This window comes from Leuciscus leuciscus (assembly GCF_965113295.1).
Source record: "Leuciscus leuciscus genome assembly, chromosome: 17".
NCBI lineage: Eukaryota > Metazoa > Chordata > Actinopteri > Cypriniformes > Leuciscidae > Leuciscus > Leuciscus leuciscus.
Genome location: NC_138741.1, coordinates 22,356,009 through 22,383,544, shown reverse-complemented (window position 1 = coordinate 22,383,544; position 27,536 = coordinate 22,356,009). Strand labels below are relative to the sequence as shown.

General features: G+C 37.4%; 2 protein-coding genes across 4 annotated transcripts in view; one reads left to right on the top strand and one right to left on the bottom strand.

The window, feature by feature from the left end:
- Positions 1-1,136: 1,136 nt before the first annotated feature.
- Positions 1,137-8,887, bottom strand: hhipl1 (HHIP-like 1). 2 transcript variants are annotated; one of them, XM_082144098.1, is made up of 9 exons: positions 8,366-8,886; positions 6,825-7,471; positions 6,342-6,485; positions 5,891-6,219; positions 5,623-5,749; positions 4,902-5,047; positions 4,667-4,748; positions 4,090-4,172; positions 1,137-3,463 (listed from the first exon to the last, which is right to left on the bottom strand). In XM_082144098.1, the coding sequence occupies exons 1-9, from the start codon at positions 8,654-8,656 to the stop codon at positions 2,907-2,909; spliced, it is 2,406 nt and encodes an 801-aa protein (XP_082000224.1). In that variant the 5' UTR covers positions 8,657-8,886; the 3' UTR covers positions 1,137-2,906. The 2 variants fall into 2 exon arrangements, with proteins under 2 accessions (XP_082000224.1, XP_082000225.1); XM_082144099.1 differs by lacking the exon at positions 4,090-4,172 and having other exon boundaries at positions 3,244-3,463; positions 8,366-8,887.
- A 4,385-nt stretch (positions 8,888-13,272) lies between these two features.
- Positions 13,273-27,536, top strand: part of ccdc85ca (coiled-coil domain containing 85C, a) — a 42,803-nt gene continuing 28,539 nt past the window's right edge. For both annotated transcript variants that reach the window (XM_082144161.1, XM_082144160.1), the window contains exon 1: positions 13,273-14,281. In XM_082144161.1, the coding sequence (XP_082000287.1) occupies positions 13,576-14,281 (706 nt within the window). In that variant the 5' untranslated portion in view covers positions 13,273-13,575. The remainder of the gene's footprint in view (positions 14,282-27,536) is intronic.

Here is a 27,536-nt window from a genome sequence, read left to right as displayed (position 1 = left end):
ATGCTCAGCATATCAATGACCTCGTTCAAAGCAGAGCTGGAATTCAACACACAAAGACATCATTGAAATGAGAACAATGTCATCTACCCACATTTGGATAACACAGCTTATTTAGTTTTGGATGTGGATTTAAGATGAATAATATTATATCACATTCAAATCCTGTTTTGTTTTGTTTTTTTTAAGACAAACTTGATTAAAAAACTTCTCGAGCAATCTAAAAATAATGTTTAAATATAAATCATAAAAAGAAAAGGCATTTTGCAATACATCAATATTTAATTTTATGCTTCCATGTTATTAGAAAATGTATAGGCTATAAAAAGTTAAAAATAGTAACTTTTACTCACACTTCCGGTTGTTGCTTTAAAACAGATTCATCCTTTGCTAACATTCTGCTTCGATTAATTGTGTTATTCTTATAATAGTTAGTTTCACTTCACAATAAAAACTTAACGTGATTGTAAAAGTTAGAAGAAGAAAAAAGAAAGAAAAACCCAATTTAAGGCCCCAGCGAGGATCGAACTCGCGACCCCTGGTTTACAAGACCAGTGCTCTAACCACTGAGCTATGGAGCCATGTTGTTGTATGCTAACGTGCTAATGGCTAATATACGCTTTTGTACATGATTAAGCATTATTACTACGAAAACAGTAAGACATATTAGTATACCAGTACGATAATATTTTTCCCTGCATTTATTTACACATCTATATATTTTAATCTCGTATTTAGCAACAAACTTTTAGCAAACCAATTCTAACAACTGTGTAAATGCCATTTGCATGGCTACTCAAAAAAATATTCATTTGCTACAACTATTTTACGGTAACGCTAGGCTATCTCTAAAAGTAGGCTACAACAAAACGTCTAGTTTGCCAGTTGTTGTTGTTGTTGTGTTTCCTATTCACGATAGCCTATATCTGACGTGTAAATTTGTAAAGTGATACGGATAGTAGCTAATACCATACTCTGAAAAATTATACAAATGAGCAGTCTACCATATTAATATTTGTTCTCCAAGGTACTTCAAAATATAGGCTACAACAAACGAGTGTCCAAAGACATTTTAAGATGTGCTACATGCTGATTTTTTTCTCATGTTTTGGGTTGGTTTAAAATAATCACAAAAATAGTATCATTCCAAATTTATTTGAATGAATAACGCTAAATAAACTGTTACAAATGTTATGTAAGGATATAATTTATGGGACAACAAAACTTAATTTATTGATTTAGAGTCAGTAATACATCCAGAGGTCTAATTTGAGCATAAAAATGATGAACATGAATGTTTCGTCATGATTTAAATTTAACTCAAATATCACGTTTTACAGTTTTTCTCAGCCACTTTGGGACATTTCTTAAATCACAATTCTCAAAACTACTTGTTCAACCTCCACATCTCATGTGTGCAGTGCACATCATAAATCAATTTCTCATTCTTTTGAACAACTTGCCAATTCTTTTGTACATTCATGCAAATGAGTTTGTACAATTTCAAAATCATTAGTGGATTTAATGAAGACAAGTCTGTAACCAGTTCTGTAAAATACCTCAGAGGTGCATCTGATGAACCTTCAATTTAGTAGGCTAAGCATATACAGACAGAGCACATCACAGTGTTACAATTTCTGAGAATGAAAGAACAAAGAAATGAACAGGGTCAACAGCCAGGTAAGGATGCATGATGGAAGGTTAGCGAGGCAAAACAGAGGTAGAAGAGGCAGAGGACATAGGCACATTTCAGATAAAATAAGGGCCACTGTGAAACATGTTCTCAATCATGGTCCTACCAAGGCAAGCCGAAGGATGGAGGCAAATGGTTGAGAGAACATTCAAATGTTTCGTGGACAGTAAATGTATGTAATCCAACAATGTGCACTGTACTGTAATATGGTATACTTGTCTTTTTCTCTTTTATATCACAATGACATTGCACTATGATTTGTTGACAGACCACAATCTAATTAAATCCTGTCAAAAATGGGATTTCTGCCAAAATACACTAATCTGTAAATTTGTACTGTTGAAATTGATATATGCCATATAGAAAAAGTTCAGCCTTGTGCACTGTTTTTGTATAACCGTTTGCAAAACCGTTGCCATATTTTACATCAGGAAATGCAGTCAGAGTACACTGTTATATTGACAACATGGCTAAGCATTTTGACTAGCTTGTTTGTGAACAATGACACAGACTTGTCATTCTGATAGCAGTGATATGTTCATAGATATAAAAACTTTTGAGAGATGAAATAAGGATTTTGAGCATGTTACAGGCTTTTGCAGGAAATCATTTGTGTGGTGCTGTTTGTACATAATTGTTTCGAGAAATGCACTTACTAGTTTGCAATGTTAAAGGTTAGTTCACCAAATAATGAAAATTCTGTCATTAATTACTCACCCTCGTGTCGTTACAAAGCCGAATTTTGTTAATCTTCGGAACACAAATGAAGATATTTTTTATGAAATCTGACAGCTTTCTGTCCCTCCATAGACGGCTGCGCAACTACCACTTTGACGCTTCAAAAAGTTCATAAAGAGATCGTAAAACTAATCCATATGAATTGAGCCGTTCAGTCCAAATTTTCTGAAGAGACACAATCGCTTTATATGATGAACAAATCTGATTTAGCCTTAAATCTGTTCATCAAAAAGATCTTAATTTGTGTTCCGAAGATAAACAAAATCTTAGGGCTTTGAAATGACATGAGGGTGAGTAATTACTGACAGAATTTTAATTTTTTTGGGTGAACTATCCCTTTTAGGATGATTCAAGAAATGGACCTAAAGTGACTGAGAAAAACTGTATTATAGTCCAAATGTCTTCTCTCTTGCAGTTGGAAAAGATCAGTTATGTGTTACAACTAATAACAAAAAGGTTGTTTCTGAAACGTTTCAGATTATTCTAGGCCTGAATCTGAATTTCCACATATCACTCCTGCATCTTCATAGTGAGCGCAGTTGTGTGTGCCAACCCCAGCGTGTTGACAATCCAAGAGAGTTTCTTCAGTCCCCTCACACTGCACATCATCCAAAATAATCTTCAGGCTCGTCCCTTGCCCAAACTCAGCGTGCTTGGCAGCCTTAAGTGCATGGCGGAACCCGAGCTGCCGGCAGACCACAATGGCATTCTTGGTGTTCCAGAGATCATCACAAACGGTCCCCCATTCCCCATTAGCGTATACTTCCACCCTTCCCCGATCCTTCCGGCCCTCTTCATCCCCGACTAATCTCACCACTCCATTCTTGTGCTTGCCCTTCCTGCGTCTATCCTTCCTTCTGGATGTCCTTTTGGGCTTGGGTGTAGTTGGGGTGAATGGTGTGGTGCTGATCTGCCCATCCTGCTCATTTAAGATGTCCAGCAGCTCTTGAAACCAGCCTTTTGAATCATCGACAGGAGGTTCCTCTGCATTTGAGAGTCTTGGAAGCTTTGTTGGAACATGGACTCCTATCAATGCTGTGAAAAGGGGGATTTATACAAAAATCAGTTACTCAATCATGTTGTTATAGAGTGCCGTAGAGTCCTAAAACCTGGAAAAAAGTTTCATTTTTATTTTCACTCCGGTTCTATTGTCCTGTTTTACGTATCTTGTAAAATTGGCTAAATGGGGCTTTCTGGGACATTAAACATCACACCGAACAGGAAAACTCTTCTACTCACTAGTCTGCTTCCACAGCCTCATTGTGTTTATACTCAAGATCTTCAAAACTATTCTGACTCAAACTTTCAAAATTGTAGATATAAAATCAAAATTGAAAGTTTTCGGAAGCTTAGTGGTGGTGAGGTTGAAGTTGCGCGTACATGGTGCAGTTCATTAGAGCCTAACTTTAATTTTGACTTCTTGCAATTGCATTTAGTGACGATTGTCATGATGAACAAAACGTAAGAATCATAACCTTTTGTTGGTCGCTGAGCTTATTTTCTGGAATTTTAAGGGAACCAAGGTGATGATGATACAGTGAGGCCTGCTCTAATTGTGGTACTCTATTGAACATTTAATTTAAAAAAGCATAATCTGATGGCAAAAACACAGTTTTGGATGTACAGACTGACTAGATCTCTTATGAAGTAAGCAAACTTACTTTCCTTTGGCTTGAATGGTATAAGACTGCTCTTAACACGAACTGAAAGTGGCTCATAATTACATTTTCCTGGAGGTGCACGTCTGTAATAAAGCAGGGAGAGCATTTTAATCTTTTAATGAATGTTCTGGGTTTAATACAAGTTGAGATCAACAGTATTTGTGGCCTAATGTTGATTATCACAGAATTAATTTCACCTTGTCTCTCGTTTTCTTTAATAGAAGCAAAAATTCAGGTTACGGTAAGACACATGGAAGAAAACAGGGTCCAATTTCTTGTGGCCATACTTTTAAAACAGTGAGTATTTTAACATTTACGCATTGGCCCTATTCTCTGCCATTGTAAGTGTCTCACTGTAACTCTGATTTTTGTGTGAGGGAGTGAGAGAGAGAGAGAGAGAGAGAGAGAGAGAGAGAGAGAGAGAGAGAGAGAGAGAGAGAGAGAGAGAGAGAGAGAGATTACAGCAGCACATATTGGTGCCAACACAGCATTTTGAGAGTAAAGTCTGTTAAGAGGCAACACAAGCTGATCTTTGAACACCAGGGACTACATTATTATGAGTGATGAAAAAGAATACCTTGAAGGGTCAACAATCTTGTACACAACGCCTGTTGGAGATGTTGCACTTGGTATTTCGGTGGACATAAAATAGAGTTCACCTGATCACAGATAACACAACTTAAGTCACATGAAACACTGATCAAATTAACATTAAACTCGACATAGTTTTCTTCCCACTAGGAGGTGTTAGCAACTAATTTATGCTGAATATAAAGTGTGTAAAAGGAACATGTCGCCTTTCTTGTACATACCTGCTTCATCCTCTGCAAACGAAATGATGTAAGGATAGTAATTGTTGATAAGCCCTGGAAATGAACAAGTCAGACCCTCACCCATGCAAATCTCACTGTATTCCCAACTGTGTGTGTTTCTGTTTTCCTTTAAACTCATCAGGCGTCTGGAAATTCACAGAGTTCACATTTAAAAACAATGTTTGTCATTTTGAAAAAGTGAAATTTCGAATGACCCCAAGTAGTATCACAACAGCATATACATTACCATTCAAATGCTTTGAAAAAAAGTCCCATGCTCACCAAAGTATTTTTTTTATCAAAAATACCATAAACGCAGTAATTTTGAGAATTATTATTACACTATAAAATAACTGTTTTGTATTTGAATATATTCTGGGAAAAACTTAATGCAATTTATTACTGTGATGGTTAAGCTTTTTCAGCATCATAACTCTAATCTTCAGTATAATTATGATCCTTTAGAAATCATTCTAATATGCTGATTTGGTGCTCGAGAAACATTTCTTATCATTATCAATGCTGAAAACAGCTGTGCTGCTTAATATTTTTGTGGAAACCATGGCATTTTTTACTTTGATAAATACAAAGTTCAAACTGCATTTATTTTAAATAGAAATATTTTGTAACATTTTATTAATGTCTTCATCGTCACTTTAATACACTCTTTCTGAATGAAAGCATTCGTTTATTTTATTTTCTTTAAAAAAACATTACTTACCCACTCATGAAGTCTCCAAATATGTACATGCCATTTAAATTGGGATTTTCACAGCCTCTGTAAACATATCCACCTGTGACCGATTTACCCATTTTGTGTGGATATGCGTAAATCGGAAGAACATCATCTAGAAGTAAAAGAATTTAGCGTAAAAAGACTTTATAAGTTGAAAAAGACAATAATTCGTCCATTCATCCAATAAAAAATAATTCAAAATCCAAATGTTAAGAATTTAAAGGACTGACAATGAGAGTAAATGTATTCCCACCTAAGGAGCTGTTGGCACAAAGTTTTTTGTCGTAACAAGAGAAGCCCTCTTTTGCTCTCCAGCCATAATTCCGACCCTTCTCCACAATGTCTACTTCCTCATACTTATTCTGGCCCACGTCTCCACAGAAAATTCGTCCTTTTCCTTCCTTGGTGTTCGGATCTCCTCTGTCTACAGAGCATCTCCACATGTTCCTCACACCATAGGCATACACTTCTGGACGAGCGTTGGGTTCACGTATGAATGGATTGTCCGGTGGAATTCTGTACAACGGCCCCCTCTCGTTGTCATCTACATCAATGCGAAGAGCCTTTCCCAAAAGGGCAGATCTAGCAGTGACATCCAGATAAGAGATGTCACAACCAATCTGTCCTTCTTGTACCAAACTGAAATTAGCTTCTTGTACAAAATATTCAAATAATATCAGAGTTGACTAATCATCTAAACTTACTTGTTCTGTGCATTTCCGAATTTCCCAAATGGATCTCCTGCCATTCCACCATCTCCAGTGAAGATGTATAAGTATCCATCATCGGCGAAGAGAAGCTGCCCACCATTGTGATTAGAAGCAGGTTCATCGATCTCTAAAATGATTCTGAGGGGACATGAAGATACTGTATGTGGAGTATTGGACGCTCTAAACCCAATTGAAATTATTGAAAGCATACACTCTAAAAATAAAGGTTCTTTATTGGCATTGATGGTTCCATGAAGGACCTTTAACAACCATGGAACCTTTCCATTGCTCAAAAGGTACTTTAAATTGGAAAAAGTTTCTTCAGATTATTCAATTATGTTTCACAATAAGAAAAAAAAAGTGTTCTTTTAAGAACTGTTCACAGAACGGTTCTTTGAGGAACCCAAAATGGTTCTGTTGCACCGAAACGAAAACCCCCTTTTGGAACCTTTAATTTAAAGAAAAGCAGCTGCTCACCTCTCTGAACCGTGGTCAACCACGTTCATATCCGTAGAAGAGATACGGAACTCACTGATACGGATTCTCTCATCAAAGCCCACCTCAACAGAGTAGTATACATACAGCTTCCCATTGTATTTAAAACGGGGGTTAAAGGTGAGTCCCAAAAATCCTCTTTCATCACCTTCCCATGGAGATGTCAACACAGCTTTTGTGATGTTTAGAAATGGCTTTTCAAGCTTTGATCGATCGGGAAGGTATACCCAGACCAGGCCAACTTGTTCAGCAACGAAAAACCTGTGCGTGCCATCATTGGCGTGAACCATGGCGAGAGGATTTCTGAGTCCATTGGCTACCTCCTCCAAACATAGCTGCAAGCAGCCCTGAGAGTCTGCTGCAGTGCGGCCCAGATTTTTGGTCAAGTGTTCATTGCTCAGAATATGAGGATAGCAATAATCTGGGTCATCCAGCTCTAGGTACTGACAAAGCCTGTGCTGGTCATGCTCAAGTTCTGGAAGACGTGGATCGTCAGACAACAAGGTAAGAAAGGATCTGCACTTGGAATGGAATTGAGAGCAATAGTCGGGGCAGAGTCCAGGTATGGTCCGTAAAGGTGTGTTGGGGTCTTCGGCATCAAAAAGATGAGCAGCATATGGAGAGCATTCCTGAAGAAGAGAAACAGGAAAAGTGGGGGGATGTAACTGAACCGTGACAGCCTCAAGCAATGCATTTGAATAGTCATGTCCGCTTTCCCACATTCAACACTCTGTAAAAACCACAAGTACTTAAACCTCAATGTAGTGTCTACAGTGGCCCACACTGCACTGGGGAAAAAGCAATCCATTTAGTTTTTATGTGACCCCTAGACGTGTAACTTACTTCTGAACCTAAAAGTTTAAAATAGGCAGCTATATTTAGCAATAGGTTTCTAATTTGGCGTGAATGGTTGCTAGGGTCTTGTTGGGGTGTTCTGGCCGGTTACTATAGCATGCCAGGGAGTTTTGAAGAAATTAATACTTTTATTCAGTAGGGATGCATTAAACTGATCAAAAGTGACATTTATGTTATCCTATATGATTTCTATTTCAAATAAATGCTATTCTTTTGAAATTTTCGACTCATATGATTACCCTGGGTGTTTATTTTGCTATATTGTATCTCATACTTGTTTACGTGTTGTTGTTTTTGGTTTGTAACATATGCATTTTTATATAATGTTATTTGGTGTTTTATGTTGTTTTATTTTAGCCATGCTCTTTGTGTGTTCATTTACATGACTGTGCAGAGTGCATGTATCTTAGAACTATTTGCAAGGTTAAGTTTGTTACTATTGGCAAAATTCCTCTAGTGACGTAATTTGGCCCCAACCAACTGTGTTTCAAATCATTGGCAACTCAGAAAGAGAGCTGGACATCATCATCGTTTAGTATAATTTATGGATGCAAATTGCGGTACGTGTTGAGAGGCAAACAAACAATGGTTCGAGTAGCCTACATTTATAAAGCCACAAACTAAGCAAAAAAATATCGTTTCATAATTGTGCGGTCAAACAAACTTACCTGACAAAGCAGATCCTGAACGTACGCGGCACAGTTCGAATATCCATAATAATCGAAGTTATCCATAATGCGATAGTATTTTGCCTTCAGCTCTTGGTCCTTGGCATAGTCACAGCAGCCGAAGTATTTATACATTTGACAGAACTGAAGCTCTTGTTGAGGCTGAAAGGGGGGTTTAAAATCCAAACACTGTGGATGCAGGAACGCAGGTGCGACCCAAAACGCCAACAAATAAAACAAAATACACGGCGATTGCCATATACGGCCGAAAACATCGCAAAAGTACCACATAGCGCTCAAATCCTGGTGCGGAACTTCAGATACATGGAAGTAAAAGTTATGCAATGGCGAGGATAGCCTACTCGACGTGTGTCCTCACTGACTTATGTAGTCTTGCACTTTGCCCTGAATTTAATCATCAACCATTTCCAAACAAATTCACGACTTATTTACTGTGTAGCGAATCACAAATCGTTTGGACCTCTATCATATCCCATCTCCTTTTGAGTTACGAGACGCGTCTCACATCCTGAGCAGTTGTGAAACACACACAGTTCCGAACAGCAATTCATGTCTCTCTAAACCTGTTATGCTGCAGTTATAGAAACGATAAAAAAAAGACGTTAATGTTAACACATGGCGTTTGCTGATTTTAGGAGAATTTCATGTTTCAAAAATCCTAAACGTGGGTCTCGGAGACCACAGGTTGTAATGTCGGATCTTTGTAAAGCTGTGTGTGTGTGTGTATGTTTTTTTTTTTGCTGGAGTAAAATTGAAATCTCTATTTTGTATAACAATCAGTACATGTTTGAACAAAATAACAAAAGTGCATGTCTGCACATACAGTTTTTATTAGGTCAGATTACCACATTAACCATTTGAAGAAAAAAAATAATGGGTTAAGTTTATTATTATTATCATAGTAATTTTAGACAGAACCCAAACAGAAAGAAAGTCAACTTCAACAGAGGCTTAAAGTGAGAGCACTGGCTTTGAATGTACGAAAACTAAACAATAATCTTTGTTCCATCTGTTCTGTTATGCAATCACAGTCATATTTCAAACACTTGGATATCCTCACTTTGTGCTGTTTATTTGAACTCATGTTCTGTTGAAACTGGCTTTACTTCCTATCTGTTTGGTGTATCAAAATCCCTACGTGCAAAAATGAAACAATTTAAAGGTAGGGTAGGCAATTTTGGAGAGGCTAACAATAGCAAGCTGGCATTGAAAGCATAAGATCCCACCCTCCCTTTAGAGCGTCTCCAAAATCACGTCTCCTTCAAAACACATGAACGCACACAGTAGAGTTTGCTAAGCGCCACGAGAGACGGTGTTAAACTACCTCATGTCTCAAAGCACATAACATTAAAATGATCATGTGTAAACAACTTACTGAGCTCTTACTTGCACCTGACTGCTGCAGATTCATTTTGGCGTTGACAGTGTTGACATAGAAACGCATGAATCTGAGACTGGGGACATGAACCGCTCCGGGTACGGGAACGTCACGGGTTGCCATCTCGTACGGTTATGACAATAGGTGTGTTCGACATCGGCTGCGGCTGGATGCAACCGATCGGCGAGAGTAGCCGCGTGCAGGCGGGGAGGAGCTGCAAACGGAGACGTGAAGTCGGACACTTTCTGGTTCCCGTAGTGACCGCTCACGTGGTGTTCGCGTACTTTACCACAGCTGAAGTGAAATAAATGTAATATTGGCCAAATAATACACAGATGTTTCAGAGACATTTTCATTCAATAGGCCTACTTTATGTACTGCTTCATACAGCGTCTGTTTGAACAAGAATAAAGTTCAACATAATTGCTACTATTAATGAAGTGGAGTCTATACGTTTTTTAATCAGTTTTAATTTGATAAACATGACACAATATAACATACGACATGAAAAGAGTGTTTACTGTTATAAAAAACTGATTTGTGAGCTTTAGAGTAACTAAAGGTGTTCGAAATAAACACGAAACACACGTGATCGTTGTCATGTGGTGAATCCGGCCAATCGTGGGACAGCTGTGTCGTCATCAGCCCTCCTGCAGCCCAGTGCAGCCGCTCCTGAGAAGCTGCGCTGGCTGAGTTCTCCGGCTACTCTCGAAATGCTCTCGCGGTACTTTGATGGCATATGTCACAGTCACGTGGCGTCGGCGCTGTATCAAGTCGGACAAAATTTCTAACCGGCATGCACTGCTTCAAGTCAGCCGCCGATCGTTCTGCGCAGAGCTGCATGAAGTCGAACAAGCCCATTATGTGACCATTACCTTCCCTCACATCCTAAGGGGGTGGAGCTAAGACGTGAGGAAAGGAAACGAGGATGCACAAATAAGAAATGAAAAACACCCCCTGTCTATACTCTGCAGCCCATTGGAACGCATTGATGACGTGTGATGTCTGCGCGAGCAGGTGCACAGAAGTATGGAAGTATATTGACAGGCAAGTAACATCGACCGACCGACATTTTTTGGCCCTGAGACTTCCACAGAAGATACAGTATTATATATATATATATTTAGAGCACTTCTATTACTGATTACAGTAATTAGTATTATCAGGATGTGAAGAGATTTTCAGTAGTGTTTTTTTTATTTAATTTTTACCTTTAATCTCCCCTCAGTTAAAAAAAATAAAAAATAATTAAAACCCAGTAATCAAGCCCACTGTTCTATGACTTGTTGTGAACTTCAGAAAGGTTATTATTATCCAGGATAGTAATATGTCTGTTTTAAGTGAATGTGTCTCTAGCAAATATGCATAGTCGAATTAAAGCAAATCTATATACAAATGGCAGGATTGCACAGTGTATACACAAATCAGATATAAAATCAACATGTGAAAATATATTGTATTTCATTTTTTCTTTTTTTATCTGAATGAACATCAAGCTGCAGGCATGTTTCTAATCAATTACTGTAACTAAAGGAGTGAATGACTTTTTAATGGGAACATTTGGAAACAAAAATAACAGTCAAGTTGCATACTTTCTAATTGCTGTTAATGTGTAGCATTCTTAGCTTATTTGGGTGATGGAGAGAATCGGACTATATAAGCTATTCCCATTTCTAAAGAATATAGATACACAGTTTATTGATTTTTTTGTTTTTGTTTTTAAGGTTTTCTGCAAACTCTGCAATCTCTGGGTCAGTTCAAGCCATTATATATTTTTTTAAGGTCACAGAGCAGTTATTAAGTTATTCCAGCTTATTATTTTTTCCTTGTAATCATGTTGATCCCATGCCACAATTCAGATGAGCAACGTTGAGTCATTGTAGTCACTAGATGGCGGTGTGTTCACACCACAACCCTAAGAAGAGTCTTATTTCAATACCCACGCCTATTAAGGGAGATCATGAGATCATTTGATATTGAAATGTTTTTGTTCATTCATTCACATTACATGATGTATTAACATATGAATAGGCAATTTACCGATGTTGCTCTAGTCTTTAACATCCACTGTAATGTTCCTGCTATAATTCTTCATTGTTTCAATATAGGTCAGAAATTTTAGTAGAACGTTATTATTAACTAAATTAAGCCCCGTCTGAATGCTCACAAAAAGCTTGGTGGCTGTTTTTGTAACTACATTCAGATGGAAATTATGAACTTCTTTTGGGAACAGAATTGCACTGATTCCCTATTGGCTGAAACATGCCTACCACTCTTTTGCTTGTGTTTAGCCCTATCATTTGTCATTCACACATCTCAAGTGTTGTAATCAGGCACTTTGTAGTGCTATAAATGCCACTACATTGTTGGTTTTATATACTTAATGTGTTGCTGACGTTGCCAAGTTGAGTATTTCTTTTAAGTAAAGAGTATTGCTTTTTATCTCATCTCTTTATCTAAACGATGTAAAGTGTTTCAATTAATCATGGTCCTGTAAAGCCTGTCAGCAAATGTCTAAACTACATGGGCAATTTGGCTTAAAAAACTGTACAATGTTTTTACACAGGTGTACATTAGACATCTAAAACAGTGGCCAGGGTAGTGATTGGCTTGGACTGTATGTGTCGAGGGGCCAGGGGCCCTAATTTTCAGATCATTTGAATTAAATCAGGAATCATATCATGAAACTCAATTCTGCATCCCTCCTGGATGAATTAGTGAGTAGGACTATACACTTAAAAAATATTAAGCCTTTTATCAAGATTTACGCATTTCAAATTAATAGTAAAATTCCATCTAATTGAATTGAATAATCCTTACATAGTATTCATATTTTGAATTAAGAATTTTAAAAAGAAGAAAAACTAGCTCTTAAAAAATAAAATAAAATAAAAAAGAAAATGTGTTTAAATTTAAGTTTAAGATCATTTAAATGTTGGCCTATAGCTATTTTTAATTCAATGGCCATTAAGCATTCTTTGTGTCTTTCTTATTCCAGCTATTTACTATAAATTGTTATTAACTGTTATTAATGGTTATTAACCTAATTATTGCCAAGATTGTGCCTAAAACTGGGTGAAACTTTTCAACTCTTTTAAAACTCATTTCATTTTCAGAAACCCTTTAACTTTCTTTCTTTCTTTCTTTCTTTCTTTCTTTCTTTCTTTCTTTCTTTCTTTCTTTCTTTCTTTCTTTCTTTCTTTCTTTCTTTCTACACAATAAAGTAGAAATCCGTAATCCCAGTTTTGTGTTCCCTTTCCATTATCTCTATATTTTATAGTTTTTCTTTATAAAATACATTTATATATAAATATATGCATATTAACCTATACATATAGGCCTATGTACAGTAATAAGACAAAAACGTGATATTTGAATGAATGCAGCTCAAAACAGTTCGACTTTCTGAGACGTCAAGCGCCCCCTATAGGACATTAACATTAGCATGTAGTGCAGCGCGCGCGTCGCGTACAGCGCTGACGTCACTGAACGCTGAGCTGAGCTGAAGCGCATTTTCTCACCATTCATCTGTCTCGCGGCCGGAGAGTCTCATCACCACTGTCAGAAACAGGAGATTCCAGCTCAAACAAATATGAAATAACGACATAAAAGGAATTCGTATAAACACGGCTTAGTGTTTACTTATCTGGGTCAGTTACGTGAGTTTTTTTCTCTCTCGTTCGTTTCATCTCTCGAATAACTGGATTAATTTTAATAATGAGTTTAATATTGCTCGCTACGTTTTTGCGAAGGAATGATTAGAAAATCGTGACCAGATCTCTCTCGTCAGACCACTTTTAACGACAGGAATATGGCAAAAAATATTATAGACGTACCTAGGGATGATTTAAGTAAGGTATCCGATGAAGAACTGATAAAATGTAGCAGAGAGGAGCTGGTTAGGAAACTCCGAAAAGTGGATAGTGAAAAGATGAACTTAATGGTGGAGCACGGGAACATGATGAAGGACGTCAACCGGAGATTACAAGTGCATCTTCACGAAATACGGAGCTTGAAGGAGATAAACCAGAAACTGCAAGAAGACAACCAGGAGCTCAGAGAACTGTGCTGTTTCTTGGATGATGATCGGCAGAAAGGGAAGAAGCTGTCCAGGGAATGGCAGAGATTTGGCAGGTACACTGCCAGTGTTATGTGGAAGGAGGTTGGCATATTCCAGCAAAAACTGAAAGACCTAGAGAGCAACCAGGAGAGTGTGATGAGAGAGAATGTGGAGCTCAAGGAGATCGTCCTCATGTTGGATGATGAGAGGAATGGAGCTGGATCCAGGAGCTCCATAGACAGCCAATCCAGTCTTACCAATCTGAACGGAAGTTCTGCCACTGTGAGGGATGTTGGAGACGGGAGCAGCACCTCCAGCACGGGCAGTGCTGGAAGCCCAGATCACCACCACAGTCATATTCACAAGCCTTCAGAGGGAAAGATAGTGTCTATCAGAAGGTCTATGGACGATCTATCAACCAACCATCTTCTCAGAAGCATACCGAATGGGCTCAGTGGTGAGTTTGGGCTTTTAAATTGAGGGTTTTGTGGAAAACATCCCATGTCTTTCCCAAATGTTGGTGTTTTAGCAGTTCCTTTAAGAACATGTAATATTTAATGGAGATTTGATGCAGGTCAGGAATATGGGTGTCATATTGATGGAGCTGAAATAGTCGACTCTTAAGCATGTAGATGTGGGTTTTTCTTGGACCTTTCTGGTGCACTTTCAACATTGAAAGTCTTATGCAATTGTGTGCACTATCATCCAAATATAGAAAAGGATGCTCATCATTGAGTAAAATGCAGCCATTGAGACTTCTAAAGGGTTTCCAGGGAAACACAGACTATACAGGATCACGGGGACTTATGGCCTTAGGTTTACCTCGCGTATGTGACAGTATTAACACATGACCAACAACTTATCCAAATAGGCTGGAGCTACAGATGCTACGGTATTGCAGTAATTGCCTCAGCCTGTGAAGTCAGAACTAATGAGGATTTAATACTGTCTTAGCCTTGTGGCTTTGGTACATGTCTGTCATAGACCATCAGACACTTCATTCAGACACTTTCATTCTTTCAAATCTTTCAAACTATATTGTGGTGGAAAAATGATATACACTAGGCTACTGTTCAGAAGTTTGAAGTCGGCAAGAATTTTAAATGTTTTTGATAGAAGTCTATCATGCTCACCAAGAAACATTTCTTATTATTATCAATGTTGAAAACCATTGTGGTATGTAGTATTTTTCTGGAAACTGTCATACAGTTTTTTCAGGGTTCTTTGAAAAATAAAAAGTTCAAAAGAACAGCATTTAAAATATATGTCTTATGTAACATTATAAATGTCTTCATTGTTAGGGTTAAAGCATCTTTGCTGAATGAAAGGTTTTTTTTATAGAAAAACTTTTGAACCATAGTATATAAATCAAATAATATGTAATGTACATTTTCAGAGGGTATTATACAGATTTATTTTCTTTCTATTTGTGCCTTTAGTGCTGCTAACCTGTGACCATAGAGGGTGTGTATCTGCTATTACGTCATGTACTTTTATGTGTTTACCTTTGGTTTGCATACAGATACCAAATTATCTGATGTCACAACGTCACATTTGACTGCTTGGTCATACCTGTATTAGTTGCATTGTCTTTAGTTTCATCCTTTGATGCTCTTTCCACATGTTCCAGTGCAGTTTGTTTTATTCATTTTAATTCACAACTACTTGTTCCCCCGTTCCACTTTTTATTTCCACAATCTTCTCAATAAGTTGTACACTGAATATGAGCTTTCTATTTGTTATATGCATCACATTTATCAATTTTAGCAGATGCTTATGCAACATAAATTAAGAATGCTACAATGCAATTGAATACAAAATTCTCTGAATGGTACAAGCTATGTGCTTTGGGCATAACTTGCCTGTGGGTTTTTGGTGCATAAGAAGAGGGCTAATTTTTTATAATATGTGCAATATGTGCATGTTCATGCAGCAGGTCTATTCAACCTGCATGATTCACAAGACTAACAGTAGGGCTCTCAACTCGTTCCCGCTACATGACTGGTGATTTATGACAAGCTCACCACCTCTAGTGCGGCACGTAACTGTAGCAGAAAGAAATGCCTGTTATTTACTGCTGAAAGTGTCAGCTGGAAGCGTCTGGCATCGGTGAAGATGTGGCTTTTATGCTTAGACTTTCTCAAAAGTGGTATGTGAGTAAATATTTCAAATGATTTTAAAAAGTATTTTTAATATCCAATGGATTCCTCTTTGCTATTTATTTCATACTTCCACATGCTATTTGATGCGATTATACCTTTGCTCACACTTTTCTTCAGGTGCCTGTCATTGGCTCGTGAGCAGTATAGTGCCATTTGACCTACGCCTGCCAGGATGTTTTCATCTTATTGTTCAGTGATTCTTAGTTTGTCTGCTGAGCCGCAACTCCACCTCCAACCTTCATCCTATCATGACATGCCGTAGCATCCGTGCTGTCAGTCACGTGTATGAAGCACAAGTCGTTTAGACAGATTAGTCTTTTTGGGTTTTCTTTAGGGTTTTAGTACGTTGTTTACATGAGAATTTATGGACGTTTGTTTCCACCTCAGAGTAAAAAAAAAAATCACAATGTAATTATATCTTGCAGTTGCATGTGACTATTTCTTATTTTAAACTTTATCTCACAGTTACCTTTTTAATTTTTACTCTGAAGTGAAAACAGACTTACAATAGAATTATTATTTCTACTTAAAAAAAAAAGTATCATAGTTGTGCAAGTGGCGTTTCCATATGATTTGAATTTAGAATACTTTTTTAAATTATGTTATGTACATACACATACATTCTATAGCTGAGTTTGCAGAGCAACCCCCAAGATTGGAGATTAATTAACATATTTGTCCTTCTAAAAATAATTAGTGGCATTTACTAAGCTTAAAAGCTACTCAGAACACCTTAGCAGCCGCATAGCAACATCATGTCGGCTAGTTATGCATAGACTAGCAGAATCCATTTTTCTCAAGAAAATGTTGAAAAAATTCCGTGATCCTTTCCAAACTGTGACGCATTCTCAGAACTGTAGTAGTGTTGTGTGTAAGCCTGTGTTCAGTCAGGGAGAGAGATTAGGCTGGCCGGCGTTCTCTTTCCCAGGCCTGACCCCCCAATGAGTTAATCTGACCCACAGGTTGCGGTTCTCCTTGTTTACAAAACTCAAAACAACCAACTTGGACTGCCAACCAACCAGGAGAACATTTCTCCTCCATCCTCCCCATACCGCGCACTGACAAAATGAGAAGAGTTCCGATTCTTTCTGACGTGGCTTGCATTAAAACGAAAAAGCAGAGTGCTACTTCTTTACTGCATAGTATCAAATCAAAAGATGCATGTTATTTTGTATACTTGTATTGTTCCAAACCTGTCTGATTTTCTTTCTTCTGTGGAAGAAAAAATAAAGATATTTTGAAGAATGTTGAAGAACCAAACAGTTTTGGTTACCATTGACTTGACAAAAAAAGATATTACGAAATATCTTCTTTTATGTTTATTGCACAGAAGAAAGTAAGTCAAACAGGTTTGGAAAAACATATGTGTGAGTGAATGTAAAAAAAATCATATATTTTTTATTTTGTTGAACTATCTCTTTAAGTGTAATCCACTATATTACTTTATTTTTTTGAGTTAGAATCATTTCATGGTTAAGCCATCCCGAAACCTGACTTTGAGGTATGTATCTGTCCTTTTGAGGTAAAAGTGTCTCTGTCCTGCTTTGAAAAGAATCCGGCCCCCCAGCAAGCCACCAATGGACTGAAAGTTTAGTGGCAGGGGTCGAGATTCTGTTTCAGAGTTCAGATAACACTCCTCCCTGACTCTTCCCACGGCTGAAGTGAAAAGGCCTTCAGTTGCCCCCATTCAAGACCCTCCATCAAACCTTTAGAGCCCTTCTGCGCCACTCAAAGGTACAGATGTCTGGCTTGTCATAAAACAGATCCCAATTTACGAGTGAAGCTTTCAGTGTGGAGGTCACCCCTTTGAAAAAAAACAAAAAACCATTGTGTTTGATTGAAGTTGAATTGGATTTAAAAGCATTGTTTTATTATTCATTGGCATTACATTTTAAATTCAGTTAGCTCACAGTTCTTTACCAATGATGGGAACTCATGAATTCCCTCAAGTAATCTCTGAGGTAATTGAATTGTTCTCCTGGGAACGGCAAATATAGGATAACGTGGCTGCACCTTTTAATTCCCCATGTCAGTTCTTGTTCAGTCATACTTTCAGGTGGTAACCAAACAGTAAAGATCACATTTTTATCAGTCGAGTGACCGTCTTGTGCTGTTGGTGCAAGGCATTGTTCTTTTAAAAACAAACAGTGATGGAGTGCACCTCCCCAACTGCTCAGACTTGTCAGCGGGAGTCTTTGGTTCTGCTGAATCTGAAGTTTACCGTGTTATTGCTTGTTCCCTGCCGCTCGACTTTGCCTCATAAAGAAAATAATAATCTTACGAAGCATGCAAAGTCCCTGTGAGGCGGTTTTGCCAGAGCGAGCTTTAAATGGGCCTGTAATTGGGCTGTCCCACTTCAGTCCGCTGACATTTACAAAATGGTCTCCTGGGACCAGCAGCTCTGATAGTGCTAGTGATGATTATGGCTGAGAGGAAGATGGTGTTTAGTTTTGTCTTTTAAAGACGTATTATGGGTTCATTTTTACATTATTAGCCTATATATATGCCCGGTTTCACAATCAAGGCGTCAGACAGTCCCTAAAATGCTTGTTTGAGCTTGTTTTAACTGAAAACAACTTGCAGTGACATATCTTAAAATATATCAGTGCCATTGTTTTGTCTCAAGATGCACACCAGTGATATTTTTTTTTTCTAAGGCACGTTTGTAAAAGCTACTTAAATGTCCTAATTGAACTAAGGCCTTCTCGTAAAATACGTATTGTTTTTTTTAGTAAGCCTGCCCCAGAGTTTTTTATACAATGTTTCGTTGTCGCTGATGTGGTATGATTTGTATATTGATTGATTTGTATTGAGCTCTGAGTTGTGCTGTGATAATGATCAGAAAGCATTGGCCATGTCTAAGTGTGAATTGGAAGGAAGAAAAAATGCAAAAGAGTCTTATTTTCTCTCACAGAAGAACCTCATCGATCATCTTTACATGCGAAAATCCTCTCAATACTCCTTAATCAGATTCTAAAGTTAATGAATATAATCACCTAACTCCAGTCTTTAGCACATTGCCAATGTTTAAAGCTGACTGGTTGTTCCTGGAAAGAACCGTCTACTCGAAATGAAACTAAAAACGTTAGAGATTACTGGAGAGTTTTAGAATAATCTTTCAGAGAATTACTTTTCAGGAAAGACAGAAGTCCGTTGATGGATGAATAATTTTCTCTCAATAGAAACCTAGGCTTTATTGTGTTTTTTGCAATAGTTCTACCAGAAAGACTCGGGAGATAGAATGATGTGTAAACAAAGCATTAATTTATTGACAGCCCAGCAAGCAATTAGCCTATAAAGTTCTTTGGCGTTGGCCCCGTCCGTAGTGCACAATCCGAGAGTAGCGGATCTGCATTCCCTGCCTGAAGACGAAGGCAGGGGCGCAGCCGACCCCCCGGGAGGTATGGACAGGACCATCCTGGTGGTGGTGGGGAGGGTGGAGGTAATTGTTTGCATCTTTTATACAGCAAGTATTAGGACATGATTGGATAGATGTGAAGGTAATAAGTGACCACAAGATCACATAAAGCTGTCATGTCTTCAGAAATCTTGCATAGCTTATGATTCATGTTTACTATATGTTACTTCAATGGTGGTTTTTTATGTATTTTAAAACTGGGCATCCTCCTTGTATAGACAAAAACAGTCGATATGCTAAATGATAAAATATCTCTTTTTGTGTTCTACGGAAGAAAAATAACAACACAGATTTGAAACATGTCAATCTGAGTGAACCAAATCATATTAAAGTTGATTTTTGGTGTTTGGTGTAAACTTTTTGAAAATGCTTTTGTAGGTTTAGCTTTTGTGCCCATCCTATGTATGCTTTGTGATATATAAATGAAGCATCCCAAGTGAGTTTTCTTTTCTGAGATATTGCCACTTGTGTGTATTAAAAAAAAGTTGGCTATCCGGAGTTACTACATTCCGTAACAACAATAGTGGAAGTTTCACATTGTTACTATGTGAATACTGCTGAAGGGGCGGGGGGCGGTCAGGGTTTAACTGTTGAATTCTGTTGTACTCTGAATGTGCAGAAAGAAAAAAATGCCATCAGCTGTATTCAGTGAACTGGTTAACCCTGTCAGAGTGTTGAACAGATGTAAGGTAATGAAGTCACTACTGAATAAATACATTTACACATGCCTACATGAGCCTGAAATTCCTGCCCACCGAAGCCGAAGAACGTCCAGATTGAATTAATTAACCAGTCATACGAAAATTTTTGGTTTTTGTATAGCTGTCTACTTCTCCTCCTCTTTTTGCTCTCCCTCCCTTTCATGTCCCCTCCTCTCTTTTACCCTGTGGAAAATATGAGGGCAGTAGATGGAAAGGGGGTCACAGAGTGGGTGGCAGCACTGGGTAGGTGGTGAGTGCCATAGCAACAGTAATTATCAGCTGGTTGATTGATCCTGTAGTGGAAGATAAGGGCACCAATGTTTGTATACAGAGATAGTGGGTCAGGAGACTGGAGGGCACCTGGGGTGAGATGATTGAGAGAAAGTATGTTTGGATTTCTGGACCACTTAAAGGGAATGCAAGTCAGTATGTGACATTTGTGGAGGATTTTGGGTCTGTTTTCTCATATTTAATGGATCTGAAGGAATAGTTCACAAATAAAAAGAAAATTTGGTCTTCATCTTCCTGCCCTCGTGTCACCAGCTCAATACCCAGGCTGTTCTTTATCATACAACAAAACTGGATATTGACCAGTTGGCTGTCAAGCTCCAAAAAAGTCTGAAATTTAAGAATGAAACTTAAAGTGGTCATATGATGCTATTTTAAAAGGTCATCATTTTGATTATTATGAATGTTCCAAAAGCATGATTTTTCATATTATGTACTTTATTGCATCTCTAGTCTGAAACGTGATGACGAAGCCCCTCCTTCTGGACAGCCCAGAGTGCTCTGATTGGCCAGCAGACCCAGTGCGTTGTGATTGGCCAAACGCCTCAAGCGTGTGTCGGAAATGCAACGCCTCTTACCATAATCATGAGCTTCAGCTTCCAAGGCTTTAAACAATTGTAAACACACGGTTAATAATGTCATCGGTATTACCATATCAGTTCGAGCCTGAAAATGCTGATGATCAAGCCGATCGACTTGAGAAGAACGTTTTACAGTGGGGCTGGAACAAATAATTTTTTCAATTGATTAATCTATAATTTTTTTATTATTATTATTTCTTAATACATAATAATATGTCTTAATTCAACTACAATTAATCATTCATTTAAACTATTATTATATTTACATTTTGTATTACGTTTTGCCTATTAAGTTTTTCTTTGACTTACAGGCTTCTAGAAATATATCTATAAAACAGTAATGTCTTATTTTAACTACTTTTGATTATTTATTTCATTTGATATTATTATTACGGTATTATATTTGTATGGGTTTTTTCTTTCAATTTTTTTAACACTTTTAACGCTTGCGGGATTCCAGTTTGATTCCAGTAATTGCGGGATTCCAGTACCTGCTCTTAGGTACAGCAAGTACTATTATTAGCGCACGTCTTTCTCTGTAATAGCTCAGAATCCATGTGAATTGATGCTCTTTTAATGGGACCACTTTTCCGTGGAAGCGCTGAAACGGGTCAGTGTTTTCCAGAGAGCAGCCTGGGTACTAAAGTTGATGTCAAATGGAAGGTCAGATTTCAGCTCCATTGCACTGATCTTGTTGACTCAGGTTCCTTGTCTTGGCATGCTACCTCTAGAGGAAACTAGCCAAGCATGAATGAATCCGGTCAGATGAGTCTTATATTGCTGAATTATTTTTCTTTGGAAAATGGTCTGCTAATAATTTGATATTCCAGTGACATACTGTATGTGACTTATCTTCCAGCACACACCTATATTGTATGTCTCATTGAATTAAGAAGGATTGCAGTTTTATCAGTTGTGCTTGCTGAGGCCCATATTCATTTTGGACATTCATTAACAACTTTCTTTGTGCAGAATAGCAAGTATTTAACTTTATAGCTTCCTTCTACACTCATCCTATCCTTTGTGTTTATTTTAATATCAAAATCTGTTGCCTTTTCTTCGCTAATACTTTATATCATGTAGGGATGCACGATATATCAGCCAACATATCGGTATCGGCCGATATATGTTCATTTTTAATGTCATTGTTATCACCCCGATAAGAAATTTTGGCCTATATATTAAAGTGAATAAATATTGGATTATTTTCTTTAGCTAAAACACTTCAGATGCACACTGTTCGCCATGATGTTTTGAAATATGGTTGGAATTACTTCAAAAAAGGAAAATACAGTTATGTGCTGTCATATAGGCTACATAAACTTATAATGAGAACATTATAATTGTGTGCTTAGGACATGGCTTTTAATGATGAAACTTTTTGTTTTTGTAATCAGGCTCTCAAAAATTATATACAAATTTAGATTTATCTGCCAATATATCGGTTATCGGCTTTCAAATATAAAGAATGATCGGTATCGGCCAAAGTTTTCATATCGATGCATCCCTAATATCATGTTCGGATTTACAGTTGATATCCAGACCATTGCAGAGCACGTCACCAGTTTTTAAACCGCTCTGAATGTGAAATGGATCTTTCTCACTATTGTCCTTCTATGCATCCCTTCACTAGATGGGGGGGGGGGGGGGGGAGTGGGGATGGCGGACCCCTGCCACTGTCTAGAGGGGGTGTGAGGTTGTGTGCCCTCGGTTCGCTTGAGCCATCTGTCCGACAGTATTGTTTAACACACAAAGGGGAAAGAGCCCTTCAAAGACCACTAAGTGAATAGAGCCATAACGTCATTCTGCTTGAGCATGAGAGCGTCTTCTAGTTCTGGAGCATCTCTGTTTCCTGATCTTCTGCCCCATTCCTACTTTATTTTTTATTCCAATCAAACGCTTGCGATCCAACTGTTCTCAGTTCTCAGTCCCTCACTGATAAAAGTCCGAAGAGACACATTGTATTCTTTCCTTACATTCTTCTGTAAAGACAAACATGTGAGAACATGAAGTCGGGTGACATCAGTGTATTTGCTATAAGAAGATATTTCAATGGTATGTTTATGAATTGCCAAATGGGTTTAATGTGTCATTGTTAGGCAGCAAGTAAAGTGATTCAAGGCTCAATACTTGGGTGTTGTGAGTCATGAAGTCATGCACTTCACATTGGCATTGCATTGCTGGTACTACTAACACTTAATAGTGTAAACATTGTTCCATAAAACTGCATTTTTACTTTTTTTGAAGAAAATGTAGTTTTTTTGGTCAAAACTTGATTGGGTGTTGTAATTGGTTGTTATGGGTGTTTTTTTGGTGGTTGCTCACTGGTCCAAGTCAGTGTTGTTGTTGTTAACTAAAACTATTTTTTTTAAAGTACAAAATAATAAATACAAATTAGAAATGTTGTCAGGTTTTTCAGAAACTGAAAAAAAGTTGAGTAAATAATTTAATAAAATGACTAAAACTGAAATAAAATAAAGCTAAATAGAAACTTTAAACTTAAATTAAAATGAAAACTAAGTATATAAAAATAAAAGCTTAAACAAGTACTGTACTATTATATAAATTATAATAAATAAAAAAAATACTGGTCCAACATAGAAGAAACCGTCTCTAGTCTCCATGGTATTATTATTATTATTTTTTATTTTATTTTTTTTGTCAACCCCAGGCAAAAAATCTGATCACTTAGAAAAGTCAGTAAGTCACACTATTTGAGCTATCATTGATGGGACGAAATACACACTGAAGTTTAATTCGTGAGGTCTGTCTCAATCAGCTCCCTAGTTCAATAGTCAGTGCACTTGTCAAGGAATTGGCCATTTTAAGGGCTGTCTCAATCACAAAATCCTTTCAGTGCACTGAAACGTTTGCTCCCTAAAAAGTCCCACAATGCACCGTGAAAACCAGGGAGCGTCGATTTCCACTATGTTCCCTTAACAGAAGTTCTGAAGCGTGAAACATAAATCACGAGAGCCAACTCACACACAACGACACGCAATAGATGTTCTTTTAAAATATAAACCATTATTTAATCGTTTCAGCATAAACACATCACTAGACAGGTAACATAATCATAATCTCATGAACATAATCTAGCAAACATTTATAATTTATTTACAGCTGAAATGTTGCACATATATATACAGTAACAAGCAAAGTATGTATCATAATGTACTTTAAATAACATTAGAACATAATATAATAAAGATATCAGTTCTGCTGTTGTTCATAAACACCTTTAGTGATGAGAACATTGTCATGTCGCAGGAAATAGGATTTGTGAACATGATATACTGATTCATGACCTCGGAAGCTAGGGAGCTGATTGAGACGCACCCTGTGTGTTTTCGGTGCCCTCAAACTGTCAGGTCTGTCTTATGAGATGTCTTTGAAGCTGTGCCAGGCGAGGTGTATTTGGAAATCACTGCATCAGCACACCTGTCCACGTACGCTGATTTCCCCCACTGACCACGATCCAACAGAGTTAAAATAGCGTGAGTTTATAAAGATTCTCCAGTGGCGGAGTGACTGTAATTTCTCACTTGCCAGTTTGAATTACAGCTCGAAACCTTGAGGGGGAAACCTCACACTTCATGAGAGGGATAATAGCGTATACATTGCCTGTATGACATACTTGTACTTGTTACTACCTGTTTTTGTTGTGGGCATAAACATAAACATGTCACTCTTATCTCAGTAAAGTGCAATGGCTTTTTCCACCAGAAAATATGGTTTAAAAATTCTTGATACCATATTCAAGTACTTCCTGTCTCATTGACCAATTAAATATAGTTTAAAAAAGCACTAAGCTTTATTACTTTGTGTTGCATGTACTTTTTACATGAACTGCTCACCTTTAGAGATGGACATCTTAAATCATTCATCTACCTATTCAGTATGTAGAAGTGTGCGGGTGAAGTAGAGGAAAATCCAAATCATATGATTGTGTTTTCTGTACTAGTGTTCCTTCGTTGGGTGTGATCTGTTTGCCCGATAATCATGTGATTACTCAGGATAAGATGTGCAATCAAACAGTGAGTCATGTGTACTGCATGTAGATTTGTATAAGTTTCCCTGTAAAAGAATATTTGTATAAGAAAATACCAGGATAATGCTGTTTTCTCTTCTAGTATGAGCTACACTGCAGTCTATGCATGCTGAATTCATGTGTGTGTGTAGAGAAAAGCAGAGAGAGAGAGAGAGTGAAAGAAGGAAAGAGAAAGCTCATTTGGCAGAGGCTGGAGGTGTAATACTAAAGCACTGGCAGGCCCTTTAGTCAAACACTAGCGCTTGTTGCTAGGATACATTCTTATCAATACCTTGGTATGCCGTCTATCTTCCCCACACGTTTCTCAGAGCTGCGCTCCGCCACTCGCTTATTCACTGCTCTATTTTCGAATCAAGCCAAGTCTGCAGCAAGCTGGGAGACCCCAGAACCCCTGTCTTGACTTTTAATGTTGAACATTAAATGTTGATTTTTAATGCTGAACATTTATTGTTATGAAAAATAACTCCGATTTTTTTGTTTTAGATTTTTTGTGTGTGTGTTTGTGTTTTAATCCTAGAATGTGTCGTTATTCCTAATTTTTCAGAATACATTTAGGTTTTTTGCAACCAGTTTTTAGTCCCTATTCATGCGTTCATAAGATATTTTTCTTCTTTAATTTGTGCAACAAAAAAAAAAGCGATTCTTCAAATCACTGTTAGTTGGATTGAACTTTACTCATGTCTGCATATTTTCAGAGGGCGTGTGTTCAGTCATTTCAGTCTGTGATAAGACGGTTCTTTTGTCTCGTAATGCGTCCAGACAGTTGTATGTAACGGTTATCTTTCATTAAGTCATTGAAAGTGCATTTTTAAGGCAAGCAATCAAAACTGTTGCATAGTTCCTTTAATGCATAGCTTTCATATTGCGTAGTTGTGTGCAACCAAATGGGTTCTTTTATCTTTGCTTTCTTCCTTTGTGCGATGATGGACAAGACAAATGAGAACAATGTATTAGTTACTGTAAGCAGAAAGTTGATGACGTACAGTATACCACACAACTCCTCTAGGAATGCAGTAGTACTGTATGTGCACAGTGTGCAAATCTTGTATGTAATACCTGGATGACTTATTACACACGCCAAAATGTGCATCCCATAATGTACAATTTCACAATGCACTATGCTGAACTTGACATTCAGTTTTGAGTGAGAAATGAACTAGAAGTGATATTGTTCTCTCCTTAAAGGACAAGTTCGGTATTTTACACTTAAATTCCTGTTTACAGATCGTATCTGATGAAATAGAACGGTTAAGATTAAAATTTGGACACATGCTGCTGTCCCGAGAATTTTAGGTTTATTTCGCTTCCCCCCCCCACAATGGTTGTCTATATGCACTGGAAGATTCCAACCTAAAAACACATTAAACTTTCGTTTACAAAGACGTGAAACTCACCGAGTGGTCAGGGGTGTTCACTGATATGTTCCCTCAAAAATCGCTGAAAAAGATGCATTCCAACAGGTTTTATCGTAGTTTTTGTCCAACTCCACCTTTACGGTATTACTCCGCCGCTTCTTCTTCTGTGTATTCAATGAAATGCCCGTGGTTTGCTTGCAATTGGCAAAGGTGCATTATCACCACCAACTGGGCTGGAGTGTCTATTATTCAAGCTCTCAACGGAAGAATCACGGGTGTGACGCGTTTGGCAAAATAGGTCCACAAAAGCGAAATAAACCTAAAATTCTCGGGACAGGAGCATGTGTCCAAATTTTAATCTTAACTGTTCTATTTCATCAGATACGATCTGTAAACAGGGCTTTAAGTGTAAAATACCGAACTTGTCCTTTAATTGAACTTAATTTAAAAAATTTTTTTTATAAAAAATGTAAAATAATGTTTATTTTAACACGATAACTCAACATATAGAGATCTATCAATATTCTTTTTAACAATAACAATTATTTTGGTTTAATTCTGCCAATATGCAGATTTTTAACCTTTTAAAATGTGACTTTCTAAAAATGTAATCTATTATTTAGTAATTTTTGTATTTATTTGTTGTATTTTTGTATTTAGTACTTTTTTCAGAATGTGCAGTGAACATTCAAAAGTAACAATCCCATAACGTTTTTAAAATTAATTGTTTCCTTAGAGGGGACCTATTATTCCCCTTTTTTACAAGATGTAGCCTAATAAGTCTCAGGTGTCCCCAGAATGTGTCTGTGAAGTTCCAGCTCAAAATACCCCACAGATCATTTATTATACCATGTTATAAATGCCCATTTTTGAGTGGAATGAAAAACATGCTGTTTTTGTGCATATTGTTAAATGCAAATGAGCTGCTGCTCCCCACCCTGCATTCCAGAACATTTACATTTACATTTACATTTATTCATTTAGCTGACGCTTTTATACAAAGCGACTTACAATTGCTATATATGTCAGAGGTCGCACGCCTCTGGAGCAACTAGGGGTTAAGTGTCTTGCTCAGGGACACATTGGTGTCTCACAGTGGATTCGAACCCGGGTCTCTCACACCAAAGGCATGTGTCTTATCCATTGCGCCACCAGA